The sequence below is a fragment of the Phallusia mammillata genome, chromosome 5 (assembly GCF_965637545.1).
Source record: "Phallusia mammillata chromosome 5, kaPhaMamm4.hap1.1, whole genome shotgun sequence".
NCBI classification, from domain to species: Eukaryota; Metazoa; Chordata; class Ascidiacea; order Phlebobranchia; family Ascidiidae; genus Phallusia; species Phallusia mammillata.
Genome location: NC_137256.1, coordinates 3,038,936 through 3,064,792, shown reverse-complemented (window position 1 = coordinate 3,064,792; position 25,857 = coordinate 3,038,936). Strand labels below are relative to the sequence as shown.

Sequence of the window (25,857 nt, the reverse complement as noted above, 5' to 3'; positions counted from 1 at the left end):
CATGGCTACTCAAATAAGCAGTGCTACTCAAATGATGGACCGCGGTTCACATATCCACACCTTTGAGTTTTTGATAAGCTGCAGACAGTGCACACTGTTTCGACGTATAAGGTCTCCATCAGTAACCTCATAGGTCGAAACAGTGTGCACTCTCTGCAGCTTATCATTGACAAGCTCTATGCTTTTACTTTGAGTTTTTGAATTTGGACCTCGACTGTCTTTTGATTACGGCTACATACACTATTATAGCTGTGTTAACTTGTTTGGCTACATCCAAATATTTTGATGTTTGCAACTAAATATTGAAAACTTTAGTTTAAAAACATTTCTAAAATACACATAAACATTTGGTTCCCTATCCCGTTTTTTATCCTTATAATGCGAACAGTTTTTCGCTTGTTACAGATTGTTATTGATCTTTTAGGTAATGTATTTGTAAATTTCTTATAATTTATAAGTTTGAAAGTACCAACAGCGATAGTGTATTATCAAAGTTTATTTTGAATTGCCCTGTGGTTTTGTACAGCAAAATAACAAAACTGGTGAAAAAAATGCCCTATAGCGGTGCAGAAGCTGCATCCATAAAACAGGTTGGATGTTTAGCTTCGAAAGTTAAATGATCTTGGTCACTTATTTACCTTGCACATTATCTTTGTTATTGTTGTCACTATAGTTGCAGTGCTGGGATTGGTACCCGGCGATTCGGCCTTTAATATGCCTGGCGTACTCTGATTTTTTGACCCGGGGGATAAATATATGTGGATGAGTATGTCGAGATCGCTGGTCTGCATATACGCTTCATGAAGCCCTGCAGGGCTAATCCCAGCATGAATGTATTAACAAGAAACTAACATAAAATCAGAAATATTTTTTGCACTAATTATATTTTCCTCAATGCTTTGCAATTTAGAACACAACTTCGTGTGATATTGCTGTAATTGTACAACAATTACTAATTAGAGAGGAAGGGAATGAATTGCCCGTAAGACGATTTATATTCTTCATCTGCTTCCAAAATTAGTAGGTTCTGTAAAACAAGCAAGGTCAGAACATTTTGAGTTGTATAGTATTTTTTGTATAAGTTATTTTAAATTGCCCGTAAAGTTAATACATTTTTACGAGTTGTGGCAAATTTAAGTTGTTACTTTTGTGAAAAGCATTCTTGAACTCCTATTTCAGTTTGGGTTTAAATAAAGCTACTATTTCTTTTAAAGGATTGTGTTTCACAACCTTGAAAGATTAGTTTGAAATGTTTTTTAAATAAATTTTACAGTATTAATTGGAAAACGTAGACAATCACAACACTTTGGTTTGCCTACAATCTCACTTACGTGGTTTTTAAGACACGAACGTAGTAAACTTGATTGGCCCATGACCCTCCTTCGCTGTCACTTCTACAGTTGCTGCTGGATCCATATTTTTTGAAATTTAGTTCGGCGTCACGTGCTCCAGCACACTGTCCACCGTTTTGTAGTGCCATGACATTATAACCTCGTGCATGCGCTGCTTGCACACATTTGGCGATCGCGTCCTGGCGTGAGCCGTAACTTCCGTCCAGGACTGGGTCGAGTCCTTCAAGAATTGGAATGGCACGATCGGATGTGTCTGCCCAGCAACCAAGATTGATAAGAGAGACTGAAAACAAAACAAACTCGATCGTGATAAAAATAGCCTAAATCATCACATCTAAACATCTATTTAACTTTAGAGATAGTTTGAAATGCACCACGAAAATCTTACCTTGTTATTTTAGCTACGACTTATAGGCTAAAAACAAATGTAAAAACGATTTCCTCGTTTACCTTCGGAAATGGAGTCGATTTCGTAAACCTGATTGGCCCAAGAACCACCTTCACCGTCAGCCCCGCATGCGCTGCTCCCACCATATTTACGGTAAGTATCACGGGCTGTGGCTGAACTGGCACACCAACCTCCGTTCTGTCAAAAATAAAAAAAATAATGGCTGTTCTTTTCAAACTAAACTGATCACCACAGAACCAAAAATGGAGTTTTTTAACTCTCAACACCTTATTTTTAAGTTATTTCGAATATTTCGATTTTTTAATAGTCGGGCTTTTCCAAATATAGTGTCGGTTTTAACTTTATGAGGTTACCTGTACAGCAAAGACGTCATCTCCGTGGTTATAGGCGACTCGGGCACATTTTGCAATCGCGTTCACTCTTGCTGTGTAGCTGGAACCGTCAAGAATAGGATCTCCTTCTCTCGGAGGAATTGCTCTGTTGCTAGTGTCTTTCCAACATCCAAGATTGTTGTAGGTTACTGAACAAAAACAAAACAAAAAACAGCTAACGTGTGAAATTTTAGTCATATTTAATAGGAATAGGCTTTTCTTCAGTGCAACTATGAATACATGGGCTTGTAAAATACGAGTTTTACTCTTAAATTGTATCAATACACTTACGAAGAGGCCCCTGCGGTTGGACTGGCAATTTCCTTGCCAGTAATACGAAGCGTACGCGGACGGCTGCGGTTCCTACGTATGTGAGTTAAATTTTGTTAGACGTTTCACTGAATCTGCGTTAACTCGGTCGGTAGACGTCAAGGCTTGGTCGTAAAAAATTCTTGGCATATGCAAATTTCGCAATTCTCGAATCGGCTAAAATTTCTACTGGAAGATATAATTGCCTAAATAGTAGTTAAAAATGCAAGCAAAACAAGTCGTAAAATTATTTTGCCAGCATTAGTAAAGTATGATACATTTCTGTCTGTTTAGGCAAATACAGACATTATACAGGGCACTAGAATTTATGATAGGCTTACTAAGTATCTTACCAGGATAGTAGTAGGTCGCACTGACCACTCCTACGAATGCCAACATCAAAACAAAGATCTTCATTTTCACTTAAATAAACACTAAATAACTAAATAAAATTTGTGTCAATAAACATAAAATGTTTGTCGAACAAAAAGGGGTAATATTTATAGCGGTCACTTTAATTATTCTGCATCACTTTTAAGCTTCGGGCAGTTGCACAGTAGACAGTCCATTATATAAAGAACTATTACCAATTTTACCTGACATTACAGATCACAAAACACATTTGTCAACTTCTAATCCAATAAAAAATCTATCCAGTACAGGTCTTAACTAGCTTGCCTTTATATCCTCCCCTATCAATAATTACCTAACCACACTGACCTTCTTCCCTTTGTTCAAGCAGATGATTGCGGTTATCTAAGTTACACACCACACAGTTCAAGAGTTTAGAGCGGTGATTCTCAAAATGTTTGCCGCGGCACTCAAAATGCACCGGGAGAGATTTCCAAGTGCAAAAATGACCTAATCACGAAACAGGGCGTGCATAGCAACGTTAAAAGCTTATTTTTCCTACTTTTATTTTGAAAAAAAAAAAACGAAGTCTAATTTATCAACAAAGTTGCAAATTATTTTTCCTTTGACAATGTTTGTGTGGTCGGCCCTCAAAGTGTGCCACGAAAAAATAATTTAATAAAAAAGTAAGTGCGCCACGAAAAAATTATTTCGTTAGTGTGCCGTTTAAGATTTCGGAGAGTCCTTTATTTTCTCCCTAACGCCTTTGGACATATAACTAGAGTTCCGTGGTGTTGCGAAGGGTTTGTTTTTCGCTGATCGTTGTTTACCCACTTCCAATATTGAACTGGCTGGAATCCATCCATGTTGACAAACCTGGTCGCCTTGCCTTCAAGGCCACTTGCTTCTACTGCGATATTCCAACCTCTCAGGCCATTTCGCTGCTGCGCTTTTTGCCATTGCTCTTTCCCTTTTATTATTGTTTTAGGGTATATTTAACCGCAGATGTCTCCCACGTTTTCGTGCCACATTGCCATCATGCAATACTATGTTTGTTGCGTTAAGGTGTTCGTGAACAAAATGCAAGTAGAATAAAATATACCAGGCTACTCAATTAGTTCTGTCAAATTTCCAGATAGAAAAGGCAAAAATACCAAAGGTGTGGACATTTCTGTCAGCAATGCACGTGCAACATGTTTTCGCCTATTTTGGTTGTAGGTAATGGGGGAAATCGTGGTCCAAGATTAACACATTTGTTTAAACTGAATATTTCTGACAGCAAAACAAAAGCTTGAATTGTGCACTAAACATAAATTTACTCCTCGTTGGAGTATTGGCAACTACATACAAAATATAATTCATCTGGTTGTTTCGCAAGAATATTTCTTAAAAGTCTGATTTAAAATCCAGTTTATTGCATCATAGATACAATTGTGCGCAAACAATCGCCGTTTCCTTAATAGTGTAGTGGAATAATGTACCATTTGTCGTCACAAAGTTGCACAATCTGACCTTTAAAGATTTTGAAAATAGACTTCTTGCAGTACTCCGAGAATCGCTATGCGGATCTCACTAATTAACACATACTATAGCATATGTGACTGCAATGACAAGACTGTCGAGGTCCACATCCAACGCCCCAAAGGTCCGGATATGGACCACAATCCGCCATTTGAGTAGCCCTGCAATATACGCTTTATCTCTAGCACCCACAAGCGGATCAGTTTGCGAGCCTGTCCCTTCCTCCCTTATTTGCCGCAGGGCATTTAGCCATTTACGAAGATTTGTTGACAACTGTTTTAAAAATCTACAACTACTTGTTCTTAAAATTTTTTGCTCTCAGCGGCGGAAGAGGCTACATTGGTCCTTAATACAGCTATTCGAGGACACAAAAAACAACCCAAAAGAAAATGTGAATCACTGTTTTTGAGAAAAAAACAAAATTTGAACCAACGACTGTTAATTGTATGGTGCCGATGTAAACAGCTCAAATACATTGAGTAGTGCTACTCAAATGGTTGTTTTTTTATTTAAAAGCCGATTACAGATGAAGAAATTATTATTTATTTGTTGCTTCCAAAGTTTAAAGTTATTTAGGCTGTTTGTTCCAAACAATCTACGCCGAACAAAAGTGTATGAATAACTCCAAAAGATCGAAACAGTCCCAGGATATACAAGGATGCAAAGATTATGCGATTAATAAGTGTGATGTGAGCTACAAGTTGAATGTAGAAATGAAAAATCAAAACGATTCCATTATTGGTTGATAGATACGCTGTTCAGAATCAGTAGGTTCTAAAAAATAAATTGAAATTGTGTTCAACGTAAAGACACACAACCATAAAAACGTCATATCGTTTACTTTCATCAATTAGATTAGAATTGTTAACAAACTCATTTTAGGCAAAAATGTCATATCTGCAACACCTAATAAAATGCTTTAAACCAGCTTTGTGTTTTGTGTACAGAGTTGTAAAGGGGCCTGAAATTCGAGCCCGAACGGCCCGAAATCGTTTTTGAGAAGCCCGTTTGGACTTTTTGGCATCTTAAATTTATTTAAAAAAAACTGACACAAAGCCTCTTTACATGGAGCGTTTAAGCGTATTCGATACGCATTTCTCTCGTTTTCGAAAAAGAAAAAAGGCAAAGCGTATTAGACTTCTCCGATTCTCGATGCGCTCGGCACAGAACTCTTTTGTGAACAATTACGTCAACTTGAAACCATATGTAGTTTGTTTAATTTGGTGCCGAATATAACGGGGAAATTTGTAGTTAATGCTGAACGTACGTTCCAAACACCAAGTTATATATTTCATTAATTTTTTCGTCCAACTGGTGCAAAGTTGTACAAATTAGTCGTTTTTTATACATATAACGCACAAGAGAAACACTATATACGGATCTGTTCATAAGTTTAATGGTGAAAATAACGGCCCAAATAGACGTTAAAAGCGACATGCTTTATTGATCAAACGTTTCGGCAAATGCTCATGCCATCATCAGTGATATGAAGGCCACATCAATTGCACCCAGTTATATACACTTTAGTCGCATAAAAGAATGATAAAAAGGTGCGAAACAAGCGTCGCATAAAAACGATAGATAAAAAGGTGCGCAGAAGCGAGGTGTAAGCCACCTGCATCCTTAAAGCAACAGACGGAAAGGTCCGTGTACGTTCGTTCCACCAAACACAGAAGCTTGTGAAAGCATTTGTGCATAAAGATATGCAAGGATTACTCAACCGATCTTCGGTTGTTTACAGACTGAAATGTTCTTGTGGAAAAACCTACATTGGAGAAACCAGGCGAAACCTTGGAACGCGAGTTCATGAACACCAACAAATCGAAACGTCCGAGGTGTGTCAACACCTTCAGGCCAACAAAGACCATGTAGTGGACTTTAAAAACCCGGAAGTGCTTGGGACAGCCAGGGACCGCTATCGACTTATGTTACTGGAATCAATTTTCATTCAACGCTATAAACCGGAATTAAACGTTGATTCTAAGTCGGTTCCTTTGTATTTGTTTGATACCTAATTAACTTATTGCGTATTTTGATGTGACGTGCTGTCCTACTATTGTTTCTTTGTTTGTAAATATATTGTATGTCGTAGTTGCTCTGCACCTGTTTGGTCAGACGCGCACATTTGCAGGTGGCTTACACCTCGCTTCTGCGCACCTTTTTATCTATCGTTTTTATGCGACGCTTGTTTCGCACCTTTTTATCCTTCTTTTATGCGACTAAAGTGTATATAAATGGGTGCAATTGATGTGGCCTTCATATCACTGATGATGGCATGAGCATTTGCCGAAACGTTTGATCAATAAAGCATGTCGCTTTTAACGTCTATTTGGGCCGTTATTTTCACCATTAAACGCACAAGAGACTCTAATGAAACAGATTTAATAGATTTGTACAGTCATATAAAGGATTTTTTTTAATGTGCTACATGGCCTGGAAATGTAATACAGTTTTAGTATGTAAACTTAGAAATCGGCACGTATAGTATTGGACAATAAAGTCAGAGTAATCTATACACTTTGAATGTTTCTTCCAACTACTCCTGATAGTTTAAAAACACGTCATAGCCTCGCGCATGCGCAGCTTGCACACATTTGGCGATCGCGTCCTCCCGGGCTTTGTAGTTACCATCAAGGATTGGGTCCAGATCTTCAAGTGTTGGGAATGCACGAGCACTACTGTCAGCCCAGCAGCCAAGCTCGGTTAAAGTAACTGAAAGAAACAATACAGGTCATACCAGGTCAGAATTTCGGACTTTTAAGACGCACCACTTTTGCACGACACAATATTTAAACGACGTATTGTGAACTGGAAATTTCGACCACATCTAAATGCTGAGATACACCAATAAAATTAAAATGTAAAAAGCTTCTGTCGTTCATTTTTGACCTTGATGCCATGAGCAATTCGTAGCTTTAACGTAACATAGTTTAGTGGTGGCGTTTTTGCACTAACATTTGCGTATTAAGGGGGGACTCTTTGTGCAATATAGTATATATATGCAACATATAACTTTTGGTTATAGGTGTTTTTCCGAGTGGAGCGTAAATACGTCACGTAAATACATGGTTTCTGCTTTAATTTTCTGCTTCTTCAGCCATTCCCACGTACCCTTGTCAACAATATTTGCTGATGCTTCTGAATCAACCAAAATATTTGGCAATGTAACACCACCAATTACTAGTGTCACTGTATAAAACTCTGTTAAAGGGTTCAGACCAAAAACAAATCCATCACCATCTTTATTCTCTATTCCATTTTGAACAGTGTTATTATTCGATCGCCTTTCAAATGGACGATGTCCCTCTTCACCATTATATTTTGATGGCTTGAAACCACTGGACCAACACTTTGATTTGACGTGTCCAACTCTACCACATTTAGCACAAGCTTTTCTTCTAGCTGGACATATCATATCTTTCTTAAAATGTCCCTTTTTGGCCACAAGCAAAACAGGATTTTCCCTCTTTTCTTGATGTCGAAGCAACCTGACGTTTTCTATGCTTTTCAATGTGGTTGATTGCCTGGCTTCCCTCCATTACTTTTGCTTGGGAATTCACAGCTTCAAATGTTTAGGACATTGACAACACATCTTTAAGGGTAAGTGTGTCCCTTTCCAAAAACTTTCTACGTAGTGCATTTGAGTGACATTTATCAATTACTTGATCACGAATTCAGTATGTAGCAACAGTGCCTTTTTCTGGACGCTATTTGTGATTTCCGTTTCCACCAAGAATAGATTGAAAGCTCGTTTCCAACGTTTCCAGCGTTGAGATAAACCATGTGCACCGTCTTGAACATCGAACGGTTTCAGTCCACCAACATCACTGTTTGACATTCCCACGAGGTCAGGATTTCCTTCCATTACCTTCAGGAAATTCCACAATCAACCCAAAAGTTGATAAAACAAATGTAAAACAGATCCTCGTCGCCAAATGTAGCGTCTCACTCACGCTTTTCGGGATTAAACCAGATTTATTATTGTTGCTGTCCATTACGCAGCACACCATCAGCACACGCTAGGTAGAATAACAATGCACACAACGGTTCATGCAACAGACGACACGAGATGGTAACCGGTAGATTATAAAACACTACATGTAGTGCAAGATGAATCTCCAGTGTATGTAGATTGTCAGTTACCACATTTTATTTGTAACGTCATAATTTAATATTTTTCTTGGTAATTATTTGCAATGGTTCTTTTTGCAGTAGAAAGTGATTTACAAGTTTTTCAAGACTGTTTTTCCTGAGCTGTTTTTCACAAAAGTGTTTGCTATTTTAAAAAAGATCCAAAATTGTAACACACCTCACCCGCCTAAAATGCGGATTAAGGCCGAACCTAAAATCCCCTTTCCTAAGGATGTTTTCAACTGAATCTTGTGTTGTTGATGCGAGTGAACTTAATTCTGACAAACCAAAATCACTTTCACAATACGTAAGCTTTACTAAAACTGTAATGTTTTGCAAACAAAGTGGCTCGTATTTTGTTAATGAAAAAAAGTTTGGGCTGAAACCTAAACTTTAGAAACAGCTTATTCGACCGAATACGAAACTTGGGTGCATCACTACGCAAAAGCAGTGAATGACATCTGAGCAGTGTAGAAATATATGACAATAAAAACGTTATAGATACCATCTGAAATGAAATACATGATGATTAGTGAGGCAACATGAACCTATATGTTGGTTGTTCTGTTATTAGTATTTCAGTTGTTGAATGGTATGCAATGCCTAAACCAGATAGCTTGTTGAGTTTAGTTTTTTTACAAATGAACTTATTTCATAAAATAAAATTGTAAAATGTATAACTTACTTATGTGCATTTGTTCATCTGCAGTCCTGTATAACACCATTGTAAGATTAGTGGACCAACAAGTGATAAGTATTGCAAAAAATAACTGGATTCCTTTCCTGGGCAGACAGACTGTGATGTCATAATACAAAGTGCGCGAATTTTTTCTTTTACCACACATGTGGCCAAATTAATCTTTCTCCAACCAACGGTAAAGATTCACGTTGAAGGAAAAGTTTCCTAAATAATTAGGGCGTTACCGAAAATGCGTGATAAACTCCTTGAAGTGACATTTTGACTCAAAAACTGAGTGGTTAGTCAAAGTCAATTCACTCCACTCCTGTCAGTGTTTGATTAGTTATCGTTATCACCAGATTCGTTATCGCTATAGATACGTTATCACTGGATCAAATGGAATTCGAACGACCCTTTTGGCAACGCCCTAAACAATGTTTGTCCAATAACGGTTTATTACTAATTGCGGTAACGGTCTTTCGTTCTTCTGGTAACTCGAATTCAACACTTAAGTGTACGAAGTTTTTGGTGTAGACCGCGTTGGTCCCTCATAAACGCAGTCGTTGGTCAGTTAAGCCGCAGGTCGTTAGTTAATGCCCGATTGTTGAACGTTGGTAAACAATGTTTGAAAAATATCTAGTTGTCCAAGCCCGCACGCAAGGTTGTAAGACCTCAATCTTACAAGTTATTGATCACTTTTCCACTTTATACAGTCTTTATGTTGTTCCCTGTGTGTAGTTGTTGAGAAGTTTTTGCTCATGCATTGGGTTTTAGGCTACAAATAATGATCCATCAAGTCTACTTCGTAAAATATAGTTTTGTGGTGAGAGCGGTCGTGATAGGTTTATGTTAATGTTCGCTAATGGGTCTCAAGGTTATGGTGGCGCCATAGAAATTAACCAATTACCGTATTTACTCTCCCAAGCTCCTAAACTTGTCAGGAAAGAGCCCTGGAAACTCCACACATAGGTGCGTTGCACTTTGGTTCGTTTGTTTATTACTTCTGGGTAGAACAGAAGATATAGCCAGAAAAAAGAAAGGCACAAAAAGGGTTGGTATGAACCGGTGCAATTTTATAAGTACTCAATTTTCTAATAATATACGGATATATACGGATAATATACGGATAAACGCGTTAAATTGTACACATCAATTCTCACACAAAGCAGCGTATAATCACAGAACACGTCGAAACATACGGTCAAAACTCGTAAACCCAGATCGAAAAAGTCGCATATAGGCTACATTCTAATCAACTGCGTCAGAAAATATTACCAAGTCCAAACACAATTTAGCTTTCCAGATAAATCAAACCGTTGACCTATTTGATATTCCAGGGAGCTTTAAAATAGCAAGTCGAAAAAAGCGTATATCGTATTGCAGAATTGGCACAAATTATTTCGCGATCGCTACAGTTGTAATTGCACAACAATTAATTATTAGCTTGGAAGGAAATGAATTAAAGATATTCTTTCTTCTCATGCTTTCATCGTTAGTAGGTTCTGTAAAACAAGCAAATGTAAATACTTGCGTCGAGTCAAATTTGTTACTATGGTAGTAAAGCATTCGTGAACTTATACTTTAGTATCATTACCTTACAAGATAGTTACTAACTTTAGTTGGAAAAACTATAGACCAGTGATTCTTAACCGCTGCTCTCAGGGCCGCATGCGGCTCTCAACTACTTATTTCGCGGCTCGCACCAGACCTCAGAAAACCAACAAAGATTACTATGTTAGCTTTTAAGGTAATAAACTTTGTGAATTTTCTGAGGTCTCGTTTTTTGTGGCTCCTTACACACTAAAAAATACCGTTTGTCCCCGAAAATAAAAAAATTTGAGAACCACTACTATAGACCATTACAACACTTGAGTTTGCCAACATTTTTACTTACGTGGTTTTCAAGACACGAACGTAGTAGACTTGATTGGCCCATGGTCCTCCTTCGCCGTCACTTGCACAGTTGTAGCTATTTCCATATTTTTTGAAATGTAATTTGGCGTCACGTGCTCCAGCGCACCAACCACCGTTTTGTAGTGCGATGATGTCATAGCCTCGCGCATGTGCAGCTTGCACACATTTGGCGATCGCTTCCTTGCGTGAGCTGTAACTTCCGTCTAAGATTGGGTCGAGTCCCTCAAGTGTTGGAATGGCACGATCGGATGTATCAGTCCAGCAACCAAGATTGATAAGAGAGACTGAAAAACAAAACGATCGTGATTAAAATATAGCCAAACATTTATTTAACTTTAGTGATAGAAATGTACCAAGAAAATTTTACCTTGCTTTTTGGCAACGACGACTTATTAGCTAAAACAAATGTAAAAACGCTTTCCTGGTTCACCTTCTGAAATTGAGGCGATTTCGCAAACCTGATTGGCCCAAGCACCACCTTCACCGTCAGCCCCACATCCACCGCTCCCACCATATTTACGGATCTGGCAGGAGCATCACATACAATATTATGGAGTTTTACAGAAACATGTCGGTTATTCCATGTTCCATTAGGTAAAAAAAAACAAGATTTCGAGCTTTTAAACAAAGGAAGCCCATCAACATTTAAAGATATGTTTACAACATCTGTAAAGTTTTGCTCAACATAGGGTAACTCATCCAAAATTTGCACAATTTGACATTTCAAACCGAAGTAGCAATAGTCCATTCCAGATATCTTAGAAATATTATTTCTTTGTGGTGTGGAAAGCAATGTTCTAGCTGTTGATGGCAAATCAGGAATTTTTGATTGCAACAGTTTTAGTAGACTGTCAACGGCATTATGTTTTACTTGAAATGTCGTCACCCATGTCACTAAACTACATGTAAAACTTTCAGCAACTACAGTACTAGAACTCAAGAAGTTTTCATCTATAGTATAAGATTCAGGTATATTAACTGCAGAATTATTGAGAACTACTTGCATTGTTTTGGAACAATCTTGTGAAGCAGTGGCTTGCACACAGGAAGTGTTACAGTCCCTTTGAGGCTGGTAAGATAAAAAAGGTTGTTCTTCAATGTCCTCTTGATCCGAACTAACCTGAAAAACCTCTTTATTTTCATTTTTCTTTTTTTTATTGATTCTGCTAACACTCATCCAGTGACGTTTGTAAATCAACCTGTTCCGTTTCATTATTCAAAAATTCCTAACATCCATAAACTGTATAGTTATTGTGATGTATGTATTTACCGCTAGATGTCGTCCCTGAGTTATGACGTCACGTTTCGTATAAAACCGTGTACCGCGTCTTAAACGTGGCAGTCAATACAGGTAACCGCTTAAAGGTGTGTGCGTTCATGACATGGTGTCAGAAGTGGTTTTTCAAATAAAATGGAAGGTTCGTTCTCACTGCCGGAAGCTATGCAATGGAGTGACAATGTGTCACAAAACTGGGTTAAGTTTATTAGGGGATTTAGGCTTTATTTGACAGCTGTTAGTTATGACGGAAAGGCTGCAAAAGTTAAAACATCTATGTTGCTCCACGTGTTGGGAGAGCAAGGTCAAACCATCCACTCAACATTTAAATTTGAAGAAGGACAAGAAATGCACTTTGAAACTGTGGTCAATGCCTTCGAAAGCTACTGTTGTCCGAGGAAGAATATCACCAGCGAGCGATACAGGTTTTTTTCTAGAAATCAAAATGATGGTGAAAGAATAGATGTTTTTATAACCGATTTAAAAAAAAACTGTCTAAAAGCTGTGATTTCGGTGAACTTTGCGACTCATTAATCCGAGACAAAATTATTATTGGTATCAAGTGTGATCAACTTCGTCAAAGTTTGCTGCGGGAAGAGGAACTAACGCTTAAAAAAGCTATTAAAATGTGCATAACAAACAAAACAGTAAGATCGCAAATGACAATGTTTCGATCAACAAATTCTACAAGTTTTAGCTTGGATGCTGTTCAACGCGAACCACGTGGTAATCAATTACCAGCGCCTCGAGTTTGCAGATTCTGCGCCTTGCGACATGACGTCAGAGCGTGTCCTGCCTGGGGAAGGCGATGCTTAAAGTGTGGTGGAAGAAACCACTTTGCTCGATGTTGCAGTGCAGCTAATCACCCGCAAGCGCAACGCGCGGATACAATTCAGACGTACAACATGCAATCTGTAAGTACTACTAGTTCACCAAAAGATTGGCTTCTTGACATTTTTGTGCTTTCATGTACACTTCGTTTTAAGATAGACACGGGAGCCCAAGTAAATGTTTTGTCACGAAATGATTTTCAAAAACTTCAGGGACGTCCATATGTTTCTCTTACTAATATTCGATTGATCTCATATACTGGCCACCATATTCCAGTTTGTGGGACAATTAGTTTAACACTTCAATACAGAGAGCAATCATTTACCCTACCATTTGTTGTTGTGGAGATTAATGCATTGCCTATTATAGGATTAAATGGAGCGGTAACTCTTGGCCTAATAAATAAACTGGAACCGATTGTCAGTGACGAACAAAATTTGCTGTCCAGCTTTTCAGATTTATTTGAAGGGTTGGGTTGTGTTCCAGGTTGTCACCGAATAAAGACCGATAGCAGAGTTTGTCCCGTAGTCCGTCCCAGCAGAAAAATTCCATTTGCACTCAAAAACAAACTACAACAGGAGCTACAAAGAATGGAAAGCATGCAAGTAATCAAAAAAATAGAAGAACCAACTAAGTGGGTGAACTCTCTTGTAATAGTAGAAAAGAAAAACGGAAAACTAAGAGTTTGCTTAGATCCGCGAGATTTAAATAAAGCAATTTTGCGTGAGCATTTCTGTCTTCCGACTAGAGAAGAAATTATTAGTCAATTTTCAAATGCTAAAGTATTTTCTAAACTCGACGCTTTGTCTGGGTTTTGGCAAGTAAAGTTGGATGAAGATAGTTCTAAGCTTTTTACGTTTAACACTCCGTTTGGACGGTATAGATTTTTGCGCATGCCGTTCGGCATTTGTTAAAAATGTGGTTTCGGTGTAGACAAGATTACTTTTCTTGGTGAAGTTGTTAGTGCTTCAGGTGTTCAACCTGATCCAAATAATGTTCATGCAATAGAGCAACTAAAGCGTCCTCAGTCTAAGGGTGACTTGCTGAAATTTTTGGGAATGGTCACGTACCTAGGTCGTTTCATTTCCGACTTGTCTACTAAAACATCTTCTTTGCGTTTGTTATTGCATAAACGGAGCATCTGGGAGTGGACGCAAGCACACGAAATGGAATGGAAGAATTTGAAACGGCTGGACACAACTGCCCAAGTACTTCGGTTTTTCGACCCCAAGAAATCGATCAAAATTTCGGCAGACGCATCTAAACATGGACTTGGAGCTGTAATTTTGCAACAGCATGACAACATGTGGCAGCCAGTGGCTTATGCGGCAATAGCTTTAACAACCGCTGAAACAAGGTATGCACAAATTGAAAAGGAATTGCTTGCTATCACCTTTGCATGTGAAAGATTTTATCAGTATGTTTATGGTCAGAAATTTGTGGTAGAAACTGATCACAAACCTCTCATAGCGTTGTTTCTCAAGGAGTTAAATAACTGTCCGTTGCGCATTCAACGTCTAATGATCCGGTTGCAAAGATTTCATTTCACCGCAGAGTTTACTCCAGGTAAATTCATGCACACAGCTGATTTGTTATCAAGATGTGTGGAGAACAGTGTGTCCGTTCAATCGCTTTCTTGTCATAGTGTATGTGAATATGTAGATCTAATTGTATCCGCTATTGCTTGTATGCCATTAGTTAAACAAAAGTTACAAAGTAAAACCATATGTGACCAACAGTTGCAGTTTGTCATGCGTCTTGTAAATAATGGTTGGCCTTTACATAAGCGTGCTTGTCCTGTTTTAGCAAAACCCTTTTGGGATGTCAAAAATGAACTTTCTGTTGTTGACGGTATTTTGTTTCGTGGATCTCGAATAGTTGTTCCAATGTCTATGCGCAGTTATTTTTTAGAACGTGTGCATGAAGGCCATTTGGGTGAAGTAAAATGCAAAGGACGAGCTCGGGAAAGTATATATTGGCCTGGGTTATCCAAAGACATATCTGGTTTGGTTTCTTCCTGTGCCATTTGTGCAAAATTCAGGTCACAGCAACAACGCCAACCGTTAGAACCTCACCAAGCTCCTTCTTATCCGTTTCAGAAAGTGGCAACTGACCTGTTCTATTGGAACCGAAATTTTTTTTTGGTAACAGTGGACTACTACTCCGGATATCCAGAAGTAACCCCGTTAACTACAACTTCTGCGGCGTCTGTTATAAGTGGTTTGAAAACTATTTTTTCCAGGTTTGGAATTCCCGAAACTGTTATTAGTGATAACGGTCCTCAGTTTTCTAGTGAGGAGTTTGCAAAATTCGCCGAGGAATGGGGCTTTGTTCATTTAACCTCGAGTCCACATTATCCACGATCTAACGGACTGGCTGAGAGGAGTGTCCAGACAACGAAGCAACTACTTAAAAAACCTCACGCCAGTGTACAGGATTTTAACAAAAGTTTGTTAATATTTAGGAGTGCTCCTCTCCTTTGCGGAAAATCACCTGCACAGCTTCTCATGGGTCGGCAAATCAGACACACGATGCCCCCGGATATCGAAACGTTAAAAAGTTCAACTTGCCGTCCGTTTGGAAAAGAAAGAAAACAACAAAAGAAGTATTATGACAGGGGAACAAGAAACACGCTGCAATTACAAGTGAACACTCCTTAAAGGTGTGTGCGTTCATGACAGTTATCAATTGTCTTTCGGAAATATTTTGCTAACGCTGACGAAACTCCGCAACCGCACTCGCACACGACACTTGCACACGACACTCGCACACTCAACAATAAATCACCTTTCCACGCCGCCCCTGATTTCGGATTGGTGATTCCCAATTCATAAGCGGTTGCATCATATTTGCATCATTATTTGTTAATCGTTACTATTTATAGACATAGCATCGCAGTAGAGACGTCATACAATTTATCATTTAGTTATAATTACGTTGTCAATATTAATTTTTGATACTTAGCTTTAAGTAGAGTCAATAAGTCGGCCTTGACTTGAGCAGGAATGACTAGACACGTCAATATATCCCTATTTGGCACCCGACGCCTAATCAACGTCAGAATAACATAAAAACGATAACGCAAAAGACAAACCATAACCTGGTTAGTCATATTGGACAAAAACGATACGTCCAACTGACGTCAAGACTTTTTTAATTATTACGTAATTGCACCGTTTCGTGTACACAATTCCCAGTTCTAAATATTCACAGCGAGAAACCAATGTTCACATTTTGTCTGACGACTACAGTATAAACCAGTGATTCCCAACCGCGGCTCCCAGCTAGCCTTCTTGCGGCTCTCATTGACGTTTGAAAATCCCACAAAAATATTTAAAAAAATCTATTGATAACAAAAAAATAAAAATCATATTCAAAAATTACCCTTGCTTGGCTTGGAGTCTGGAGTTTATAATTAAGATGAGAGGAAAGTTGTGAATAGACTGCTATTGTTACGTCACTGTTGTTTCAAAGCAATGTGTCATAACTTTCCATTTGAACGAGCAGCAGCTATAGTTAAGGCAAAACCCAGCAGCAGCTGTCCAGTTCTTCTCGATTTTACTCTATTTTTGTGAACTTTTTATTGAACTTGATCTAAAGTAGTTACAACCGCTATAAAACTGCAGTAGGATAATCAGTCATTTACTTAAGTTTTAGGTATATTCAAGCTTTAAATTATGTCAGAACAGCCTTCAAAGAAAGCACGTACACTTCAGCAGGAAAATCGTGTTTTTCAAAGTGATTGGGAAGCAAAGTATTTTCAAATTGAGGTAGACAACAAAGCCCATTGCCTTCTTTGTCCTGTGGTGATAAGTAGCGTAAAATCTTTTAACATTGAGAGGCACTACAAAACTCATTCTTCAGAATATGATTGCTACCAAGGAGAATCAAGGAAAAGGAAGTTGGAATCTCTTAAGTCGGCACGGCATAAGCAAACAAATATGTTCAAGGCTAGTAATGAATCTGAAGATATTACCAAAACATCATACAAGGTGAGCCATCTAATTGCTCGCAATATGAAGCCATACTCGGATGGTGAAATTATGAAGCAGGCTATAGTTACGTTTGCAACAGAATGCTGTTCAAGTTCCGTAAAAGAAAAGGCAAAAAAGTTGCAGCTGAGTAATACTACAGTAACACGGCGCATTGAATGTATAGCAAACGACCAACATGATCAGCTTCTTGAGAAATCAAAAAATTTTGTGTGCTACTCTGTCGCGCTAGACAGCTCAAAAGATGTCACCGACACAGAGCAATTAGCTGTGTTTATTAGGGGAGTCATGCCGGATTTTACGATTTGTGAAGAATATCTAACTTTGCGTTCTATTCATGGCTCAACTAAAGGAACAGATATGTTTCGTGAAATTCATGCTACTCTTGAAGAAGCACATTTGGACCCATCAAAGTTGGTTGGAGTGGCAACGGATGGCTGTCCTTCCATGCTTGGAGCAAATCAAGGGCTTCAAGGGCTCATCAATAAATGGCGAGACGAGTATCATCTTGCTCCGGTGACATGGCATCATTGTATTTTACACCAAGAAAGTCTGGTTGCTAAGTCACGTAACATGTCTAATGTGATGGATGTGGTAATAACAACAGTAAACTGGATTAGAGCAAACGCACTTAAGCATCGGAAGTTCAAAAAGTTTTTAGCAGATACTGACGCTGAGTATGGTGACGTAGCCATGTTCACAGCCGTACGATGGCTAAGCCGCGCTTCATGTATCAAAAGATTTTATGATCTTCTTCCAGAGATTAAAATGTTTGCTGAAGGAAAGAAAGATATTCCTCAGCTTGGCGACGAAGATTGGGTTGCTGATTTGGCGTTTTTTGTGGATATCACCGCACCCCTTTCTTCTCTAAATCGCACTCTACAAGGCAATAACAAGCTTTGTCATGATTTGTATAGCACAGCAACTGCTTTTATTAACAAACTTTGTCTTTGGAAAACGCAGCTTGCAGGTGGTGTTACAACACATTTTCCAACGCTATCTGACCATCAAACCAATGGATCATTTGATGCATACAACAGGCTTATCAGCAACTTGATTTATGAGTTCAACCGCCGCATTGACGGAATGAATGCTTTTTTGCCCATGATGAAAATGTTTTCAAATCCTATTGCAATTAATGTGGCCACTGCCCCTGACAATTTTCAATTGGAGTTGCTAGACATGCAGTCAGATATCGAGCTCAAGCAATTATTTAAAAGTGAAGACTTACTTGAATTTTGGAGTCAAGTTCCAGAGGGAAAGTATCCCAACTTGATAACCAATGCCCAGAAAAACACCTCTCTATTTGGATCAACTTATGTGTGTGAAGCACTTTTCAGCAAAATGGTCATAATCAAAAATCAATATCGCAATCGATTGACCGATGACCACCTCAAGCAGCTACTGCGTACTGCATCCTCTGCAATTACGCCTCGCTTTGACACACTTCTTAAAGCTCAAAGCCAATGCCAAGTTGGACATTAAATTGATTTGTGTGTTTTTTTCTTGTTAGTGTTGCTATTCGTTGGTACGTGCTTTCATGCTTTATAATTTTTGTTATACTTAATGAGTATATTCGTGCGGCTCCAAACGTACTCTGAAATTTGAAATTCGGCCCTGACACCAAAAAAGGTTGGGAACCACTGGTATAAACAGTCAAAACGTTGACATATTTTACACTTAGGGATTGACTTTATCTTTTTGCTGGTAACGTTATGGTCGTTCCCATTGCGACAACGTGACTTTATGGTGTGGGTGGTCGTGCCTGCGAATAATCATGATACACGCTACTCATTTTCGATTCGCACATCGAAACAAACTAAAACTTTGCACGTTGTCACTGACTGCAATTTGAAGTTGACCAATGAAGACCGTTTGAAATTATTTTAAGCCGTTTTTTGTTTTATAGCGACCAGTAGTTCCCCGGTGCGACCGCGCGCTTTATGGTGAGGGCGGTCATGCCTGCGAAAAATGACGATGCACGCTTCTCATTTTCGATTCGTAAATTGAAACGAACTGAAACTTTGCACGTTGTTACTGACTGCATTTTGCAGTTGGCCAGTGAAGACCGTTTGAAATTATTGTAAGCCGTTTTTGTTTTATAGCGAACAGTAGTTCCCCGGTGCGACCACGCGCTTTATGGTGTGGGCGGTCATGCCTGCGAAAAATGACGATGCACGCTTCTCATTTTCGATTCGTAAACTGAAACAAACTAAAACTTTGCACGTTGTTAATGACTGCAATTTGAAGTTGGCCAGTGGAAGACCGTTTGAAAATATTTTAAGCCGTTTTTGTTTTATAGCGAACAGTAGTTCCCCGGTGCGACCGCGCGCTTTATGGTGTGGGCGGTCATGCCTGCGAAAAATAACGATGCCAGCTTCTCATTTTCGATTCGTAAATTGAAACGAACTGAAAATTTGCACGTTGTTACTGACTGCATTTTGCAGTTGGCCAGTGAACACCGTTTGAAAATATTTTAAGCCGTTTTTGTTTTATAGCGAACAGTAGTTCCCCGGTGCGAACACGCGCTTTATGGTGTGGGCGGTCGTGTCTGCGAATAATGACGATGCACGCTTCTCGCTTTCGATTCGCACATCGAAACAAATTATTGTAACCATACAAAAACGTTCATTTGAAACGTGTTTACTTCGTTGTGTGGTAAGGTGACAAAAACGTTGACATCCATTCGTAACTTTGATATCGTTTCTAAAACAAATTATAGTTACTATATAAAAACTTTTATTTGGAACGTGTTTACTTCGTTGTGTGGTAAGGTGACAAAAACGTTGACATCCATTCTTAACTTTGATATCGTTTCCAAAACAAATTATTGTAACCATATAAAAACGTTTATTTGGAACGTGTTTACTTCGTTGTGTGGTAAGGTGACAAAAACGTTGACATCCATTCGTAACTTTAAAATTGTTTTCAAAACAAATTATTGTAACCATATAAAAACGTTTATTTGGAACGTGTTTACTTCGTTGTGTGGTAAGGTGACAAAAACGTTGACATCCATTCGTAACTTTGATATCGTTTCTAAAACAAATTATTGTAACCATATAAAAACGTTTATTTGGAACGTGTTTACTTCGTTGTGTGGTAAGGTGACAAAAACGTTGACATCCATTCGTAACTTTAAAATTGTTTTCAAAACAAATTATTGTAACCATATAAAAACGTTTATTTGGAACGTGTTTACTTCGTTGTGTGGTAAGGTGACAAAAACGTTGACATCCATTCGTAACTTTGATATCGTTTCCAAAACAAATTATTGTAACCATATAAAAACGTTTATTTGGAACGTGTTTACTTCGTTGTGTGGTAAGGTGACAAAAACGTTGGCTTTCATTCGTAACTTTAAAACCGTTTCCAAAACAAATTATTGTAACCATATAAAAACGTTTACTTGGAACGTGTTTACTTTGTTGTGTGTTAAGGTTATAAAAACGTTTGATTTGAATCGTATCTCAAACAGCGTAATAAGAACGAATATCCGAAACCGTGTAAAAACGTTAATTAAAAAAGTTTCTGTTTCGTCACTTTGTGAAGTTGCAAAAACGTAAGGTTTGGGAGGTAATTCGAAAACGTTTCCTGAACCAATCAATGTAACGACATGAAAACGTTACATCAAAACGTTTTAATTACGTCGCAAGATAATGTAATGAAGACGTTCACACCGTTACGTATATCAAATAACGTTATTCACACGCCGCATTACAACCGCAAGCAAACGTTATTTTAAAGACGTTTTTTATTGACCGTTTTAATAATGTTTAGATACGTTCAGGGGTAACGTAATACTATCGAACCTTAGTGCAACATTTACTTTGGAAAAAAATAGGTTAATAACCATTTGACAACTTTTAAACAACGTTGTGAATGTTGTAATAACGTTTCTTGTTAGCTGGGTTTAAACTCCAATGACCGTTGAAGCGCCAAAAACAAAAGACTGACTACAAATGGGGGAAATGAAAGTACGTTGAGTTGTTGCATTGTGATCATGGGCGCCGGCAATTTTTTTTCCAGGGGCGGTCACATTTTGACAAATACACACATGCAGGGATAGCCAAGCAACTATGAACCATTTTGTTCATTTAAAAAGCGTAAAAACGGTAGAGGCCATGGAAACAACAACAGATACGTAAACAAAGCAGACATCGTTAAAGTCGCTTGTTTAGACATTTGCTTTGACTATGTCAACTTCCTAAGAGAAGGGCGGAAGCAAGTGTCCCCTCTTGTCCCTACGTGACGGCGCCAATGATTGTAATGTATTGCTATTGCGACAATGAGCTCTGTTCTTTGCCATTCTAACAAATTCTCACTATAAATACTTGTACGATTACTACTGCTGTAAAAATGTATCAAGTTGTTTTTTGTCATAACCATTTCATACAGAGCATGTAATACAAACAGACATAATGTTTCCGGCGTCGTTAGGAAACCCTTTGTGGAAAAGTTTAACAGCGGAAACTGACTAAAATCTTTGCCTTTTTATTTCGCTCAATATGCTGAATTATTTATTTTAAACTTCGTCCAAACTGGACTTTAACAGTTACCTATTTGAAATGTTGTCTAATACTTGGAGTTTTATTCACAAGAAATATCTTTTACAGCGACATGTTTTTTTTGGTGATGAAAATACGGTTATACTTTGACTTTCACGATTTGTCGCATTCAAACTATCTTGGTTTTTATGCATAAAACTACAATACAGAATTCGACTTTAGTACTAAGCATTTGGTTTCATTAAAATATCATTCAAATAAAACCAGATGAAAGATGATGAGGACACTTTAAATATTTGAGTGACAGCTTTGAAAATGTTTCAAAATACTGTATAAACCAGGCATGTATGTACTTTTTGTTAAATACCCATCGTTTGTGGAATGAAGCATTTTCGATTTCAATGGACAATAGATTGCTTGTTTATATGTGTTTGGATTTGCCGCCTGGACATTTGATGATTAGGTTTAATGCCCGAGGCACGAAGTGTGGTATCACTACGAACAAAAATGCTGAGAAATAGAACAAAATAAAGTAATATAGTTACCCGAATGCTGCAACAACAATATTGACATCATTATTGAGTCAGCAAATTTTGTTTGTCAAGTCCAAATATGACTTGCTTTAAACGGTTGCAAAATAATTGCAGTCCCCTTGTGGGTTATTTCTGATGCTGACTAAACTCACCAGAAGCGTAAACAATTTGGTTTTACTTTAACAAATTTAAATTTTATGATCACGCCACAACTTCAGTTCCTAAGGTTATAAGTTCATTCTCGTCATTAAGAGAGGTCTCACGTGTTTCGGTGGACCAATCAAAGTACAGCCATAATATGGCGCCATTTCACACAAACACATGTCGCATAATAATTTCTTAGGTTTTATGTTAGCTTTTCAATTTCTGTTTTTTCAACCCTACGTCTTTGCTGACAATAATTTTTCTCGTTGCAAATCTTTGTTTTATAAATGATTTCATGGTCATTCGAGCGTTAAAATGTGACAAGTTTATAACCCCCACAATGCAGAAATTGTAATCATTTATCCACTTTCCGTTATTTATTAAATAACAATTTCGTACCTATTCGGATGTTTGTTTAAAAATTGAGTTTTAAATATTAGATAAGTAAGCTTTTTTATCCAAAATAACACCCAGTCTTTAACGTGTGTTTTAATTAAGTTATTTGATGACTGCCAAAAGCTGGTTTCCCTAACAGCATAAAGTTTTTATATTAAAAAAAATGGTGTAGGTTATGAAATGTTTTTGCTGACTTATGTGTGAATCTAATAAACTTGCTCTCATGACAATTTCATATCACCAAAACATATTTTTGCATGAAAGTTGTCTGTGGACAAATTTGAATCCTGTAAATTGCTTCATGCTCGACCACCACTAGTTTTTCTGATTTTGCTTCTAGCAGCAAACATTTCAACATTCAATGCAAGTTTTTATGGATATATTGTGTTTTATTTTCAATCAAATATACATCAGGGGACACTTTTGACGTTTGTTAAAATCCGATGTTGATGATATCTTCAGGTGCGTTGATATATTTATAGATGCGCTGACACTAGTAGTATCTGAAATATAAAGGAAAATATTTGGACCAAATTCCGATTTTTCTTGCAATGCCCAAGTCAAGAATAGTTGCGTGTTAATAAAAGCTGTTTATTTATTGATGTTGTTGTATGGTTGAGGTACAAAATGCACCGAACTACTAAAATAGAACGACGAGAGTTGTGCCTTCACAATGGGCAACTTTAGTTTGGGTTGCAAACTTTATGAAACTTTTTAACAAATGAAATTTTCAAGATTTTTGCTTACGTGGTTTTCAAGACACGAATGCGGTAGACTTGATTGGCCCAGTTTCCTCCTTCGCCGTCACTTCCACAGAGGGTGCTAGCTCCATATTTTTTGTAAGTCAGACGGGCGTTACGTGCTCCAGCGCACTGTCCACTGGCTTGCAATGCAATGATGTCATAGCCCCGCGCATGAGCAGCTTGCACACATTTGGAGATCGCGTCCTCGCGTGGGCCAAAACTTCCATCCAGGACTGGATCGTGTCCCTCAAGTAATTGAATGGCACGAAATGGTGCGTCTCTCCAACAGCCGAGATCGACAAGTGAAACTGACAATCAAATTTTGATGTTGTTCTTTTTGTTTAATTTGATTAAAATATGTCGTGGGTAAAAGTAGTTTACGGAATTAAAAAATATTTGACACAAAGATTTTTTACTTCAAAAAGTAATTACATAACTTGACCGAAAAATCACCTTCCGAAATGAAGTCGATTTCGTAAACCTCATTGGCCAAATCACCGCCTTCACCGTCAGACCCACATGCGCTGCTTGCACCATATATAGGGTAAGTATCACGGGCTGTGGCTGAACTGGCACACCAACCACCTGCCTGAAAAAAACAAATCGAATATTTATAGCGGTTCAATTTGAGTAAGGACCAGATAAAGTCTCATGCCATGTTTAAGCGATTCGTCTAGTTTGTTGTTTCATGAATAAAGACACAAAAGCAGGTTTCTTCAACGGTGCGATTAAGTCTACCGAGGGGTCGATGGTTACAATTTTGGAAGTTGGGGGACGATTTTACTTCAAAAGTGGGGCGGTTCAACATTACTGACTGTATAAATATAATATGTACAAGAACTGCGATTTGGCTCAAAAAGGTTGAAGACCCATGCACTAAAGCGTCAATATAAAGAATATCTCATGGACCAATTAATCTCAAATTCATAGCTTAAATTTATGGCACTGCACAGGTTAACGAAGCATTACCTGTACAGCGAATACGTCATCGCCGTGGTTGTGAGCAACTCTGGCGCATTTTGCAATGGCGTTTGATCTTTCTTGGAAACTGCCATCAAGAATAGCATCTCCTTCTCTCGTAGGAATTGCTCTGGTCCCTTGGTCTTTCCAACATCCGAGATGGTTGTAAGTTACTATGCAAGGAACATTTGTTAATGGCAAATCCGCATCCACTACTTTAAAATTAGTTGTCAATTTGTCGATTTTAAAGATATGTTTTCTCGCATTGGCGTCGTAAGTTGAATATGCATAAATCTATTGTAACATTTTTGCGTTTACGATATAACAACTTTGCACCTTTGGTTGTTACACCATTTAATTTACCTGGGTAATAAATCACTGCGCTTGCAGCCCCAATGAAAACACACGCGATGGCCAGAATGAAAATCTTCATCGTAACTGAAACAAAACAAAGATATTTCAATAAACTAACTTTTATATTTCAATAACAAAATCATATTTAACACCATCGAAGTCGTATGCTGTTGCATTTAGGTCTTAGTGCCACATTAAAAATAACTTTGTTGAAATGCAGTAATAATTTATTTCAGAAAAATGTTACCTTTTGTAGACAGTCGACTTCTGACGATTTCTCAAAGGAAAGTTGTTGTTGATGAGTCGATGAAACTGATGATTTTCCTCAACAAACCTCCACTCTTTTATACCAGTAACTCGGTAATTTCCTTCGGTGCTCCAGGCTACTTTTCTTGCTTGTAATGCAGTGGTTTTTGACTCTCGCCTAGTCGGGTTGTTTACGTCCGGAGATGTTTTCCTCAGGCAATTTTTAGTCGTTTTTCGATGCAGGTCAAAGAAGTAAGTGTTTGTGTGTGAATGTCGACGAAAACCGGTCCTGGAAAAACACAGTCAAAATCACCCTAGTAGTGTTTTGGACAGTTTCGAAAAAAAAACTAGTTACTGAGGAAAAGTTACGGAAAATTTCTACCTTTTTTCGAAACCAAGCTGTAATTTTCCAGTCTGTCCAGCCAATTGCATAAGCCACAAACAATTTCCATCACATACCTATATTGCTGTTTTATCATGTAGCAGCAAATAAATTAATTTGTAATTGAAAAATATTGTCGTGAAAGGTGTACTGTTCGGCTTAAAGTACAAGATTACGTGATAAACGAAACTTAGCAAAACACCTGATAAAAAGCATTTAAATATTTGACTGTGATGCAAAGTTTCCTAAAAAAGCCAAAAATATTATGTCTATTAGTAAGACCTGCTTTGAAAATATGTGGGAATGTGTTTAAAAGCACAAGACAGGAGCATCTAGGGTAATTTGTTTGTCGACGAATTTGCCATTTAAGGTGCAGACGAAATCTTGTTAATACTCGAATCCGTTTACAACACTATATTGCCATCTTAATTGAAATAACTCGAAGATGACAATAG

At 37.9% G+C, this 25,857-nt stretch overlaps 3 protein-coding genes and 1 pseudogene across 6 annotated transcripts; 2 read left to right on the top strand and 2 right to left on the bottom strand.

Annotated features, from left to right (window-relative positions):
- Positions 1-480: 480 nt before the first annotated feature.
- Positions 481-3,338, bottom strand: LOC145227705 (uncharacterized). Its single transcript, XM_080092593.1, has 6 exons — positions 2,795-3,338; positions 2,424-2,495; positions 2,115-2,281; positions 1,803-1,938; positions 1,332-1,635; positions 481-1,027 (listed from the first exon to the last, which is right to left on the bottom strand). The coding sequence occupies exons 1-6, from the start codon at positions 2,856-2,858 to the stop codon at positions 1,018-1,020; spliced, it is 753 nt and encodes a 250-aa protein (XP_079948719.1). The 5' UTR covers positions 2,859-3,338; the 3' UTR covers positions 481-1,017.
- Positions 3,339-12,296: 8,958 nt separating this feature from the next.
- LOC145227704 (uncharacterized) lies at positions 12,297-13,990 on the top strand (annotated as a pseudogene). Its single transcript, XR_013859952.1, has 2 exons — positions 12,297-13,227; positions 13,631-13,990. The product of XR_013859952.1 is annotated as an uncharacterized LOC145227704 (transcript).
- A 2,831-nt stretch (positions 13,991-16,821) lies between these two features.
- Positions 16,822-18,621, top strand: LOC145228075 (general transcription factor II-I repeat domain-containing protein 2-like). The gene has a single exon (XM_080093054.1). It carries the CDS (start codon positions 16,822-16,824, stop codon positions 18,619-18,621), a length of 1,800 nt encoding a protein of 599 aa, XP_079949180.1.
- Positions 18,622-23,091: 4,470 nt separating this feature from the next.
- Positions 23,092-25,152, bottom strand: LOC145227706 (uncharacterized). 3 transcript variants are annotated; one of them, XM_080092594.1, is made up of 6 exons: positions 25,022-25,152; positions 24,784-24,858; positions 24,430-24,593; positions 23,893-24,049; positions 23,465-23,768; positions 23,092-23,220 (listed from the first exon to the last, which is right to left on the bottom strand). In XM_080092594.1, the coding sequence occupies exons 2-6, from the start codon at positions 24,851-24,853 to the stop codon at positions 23,211-23,213; spliced, it is 705 nt and encodes a 234-aa protein (XP_079948720.1). In that variant the 5' UTR covers positions 24,854-24,858; positions 25,022-25,152; the 3' UTR covers positions 23,092-23,210. The 3 variants fall into 3 exon arrangements, with proteins under 3 accessions (XP_079948720.1, XP_079948721.1, XP_079948722.1); XM_080092595.1 differs by having other exon boundaries at positions 23,914-24,049; XM_080092596.1 differs by lacking the exon at positions 23,092-23,220 and having other exon boundaries at positions 23,461-23,768; positions 23,914-24,049.
- Positions 25,153-25,857: the final 705 nt, after the last annotated feature.

Excerpts from the sequence above, each read along its gene's own strand:
- LOC145227705 (XM_080092593.1), bottom strand. The coding sequence starts at position 2,858 with ATGAAGATCTTTGTTTTGATGTTGGCATTCGTAGGAGTGGTCAGTGCG. Across the intron at positions 2,496-2,794 it reads TGCGACCTACTACTATCCTG|GAACCGCAGCCGTCCGCGTA; the intron begins GTAAGATACTTA and ends TCACATACGTAG. Across the intron at positions 1,636-1,802 it reads AATCGACTCCATTTCCGAAG|TCTCTCTTATCAATCTTGGT; the intron begins GTAAACGAGGAA and ends TTTTGTTTTCAG.
- LOC145228075 (XM_080093054.1), top strand. The coding sequence starts at position 16,822 with ATGTCAGAACAGCCTTCAAAGAAAGCACGTACACTTCAGCAGGAAAAT.
- LOC145227706 (XM_080092594.1), bottom strand. The coding sequence starts at position 24,853 with ATGAAGATTTTCATTCTGGCCATCGCGTGTGTTTTCATTGGGGCTGCA. Across the intron at positions 24,594-24,783 it reads CGCAGTGATTTATTACCCAG|TAACTTACAACCATCTCGGA; the intron begins GTAAATTAAATG and ends TTCCTTGCATAG. Across the intron at positions 24,050-24,429 it reads ATGACGTATTCGCTGTACAG|GCAGGTGGTTGGTGTGCCAG; the intron begins GTAATGCTTCGT and ends TGTTTTTTTCAG.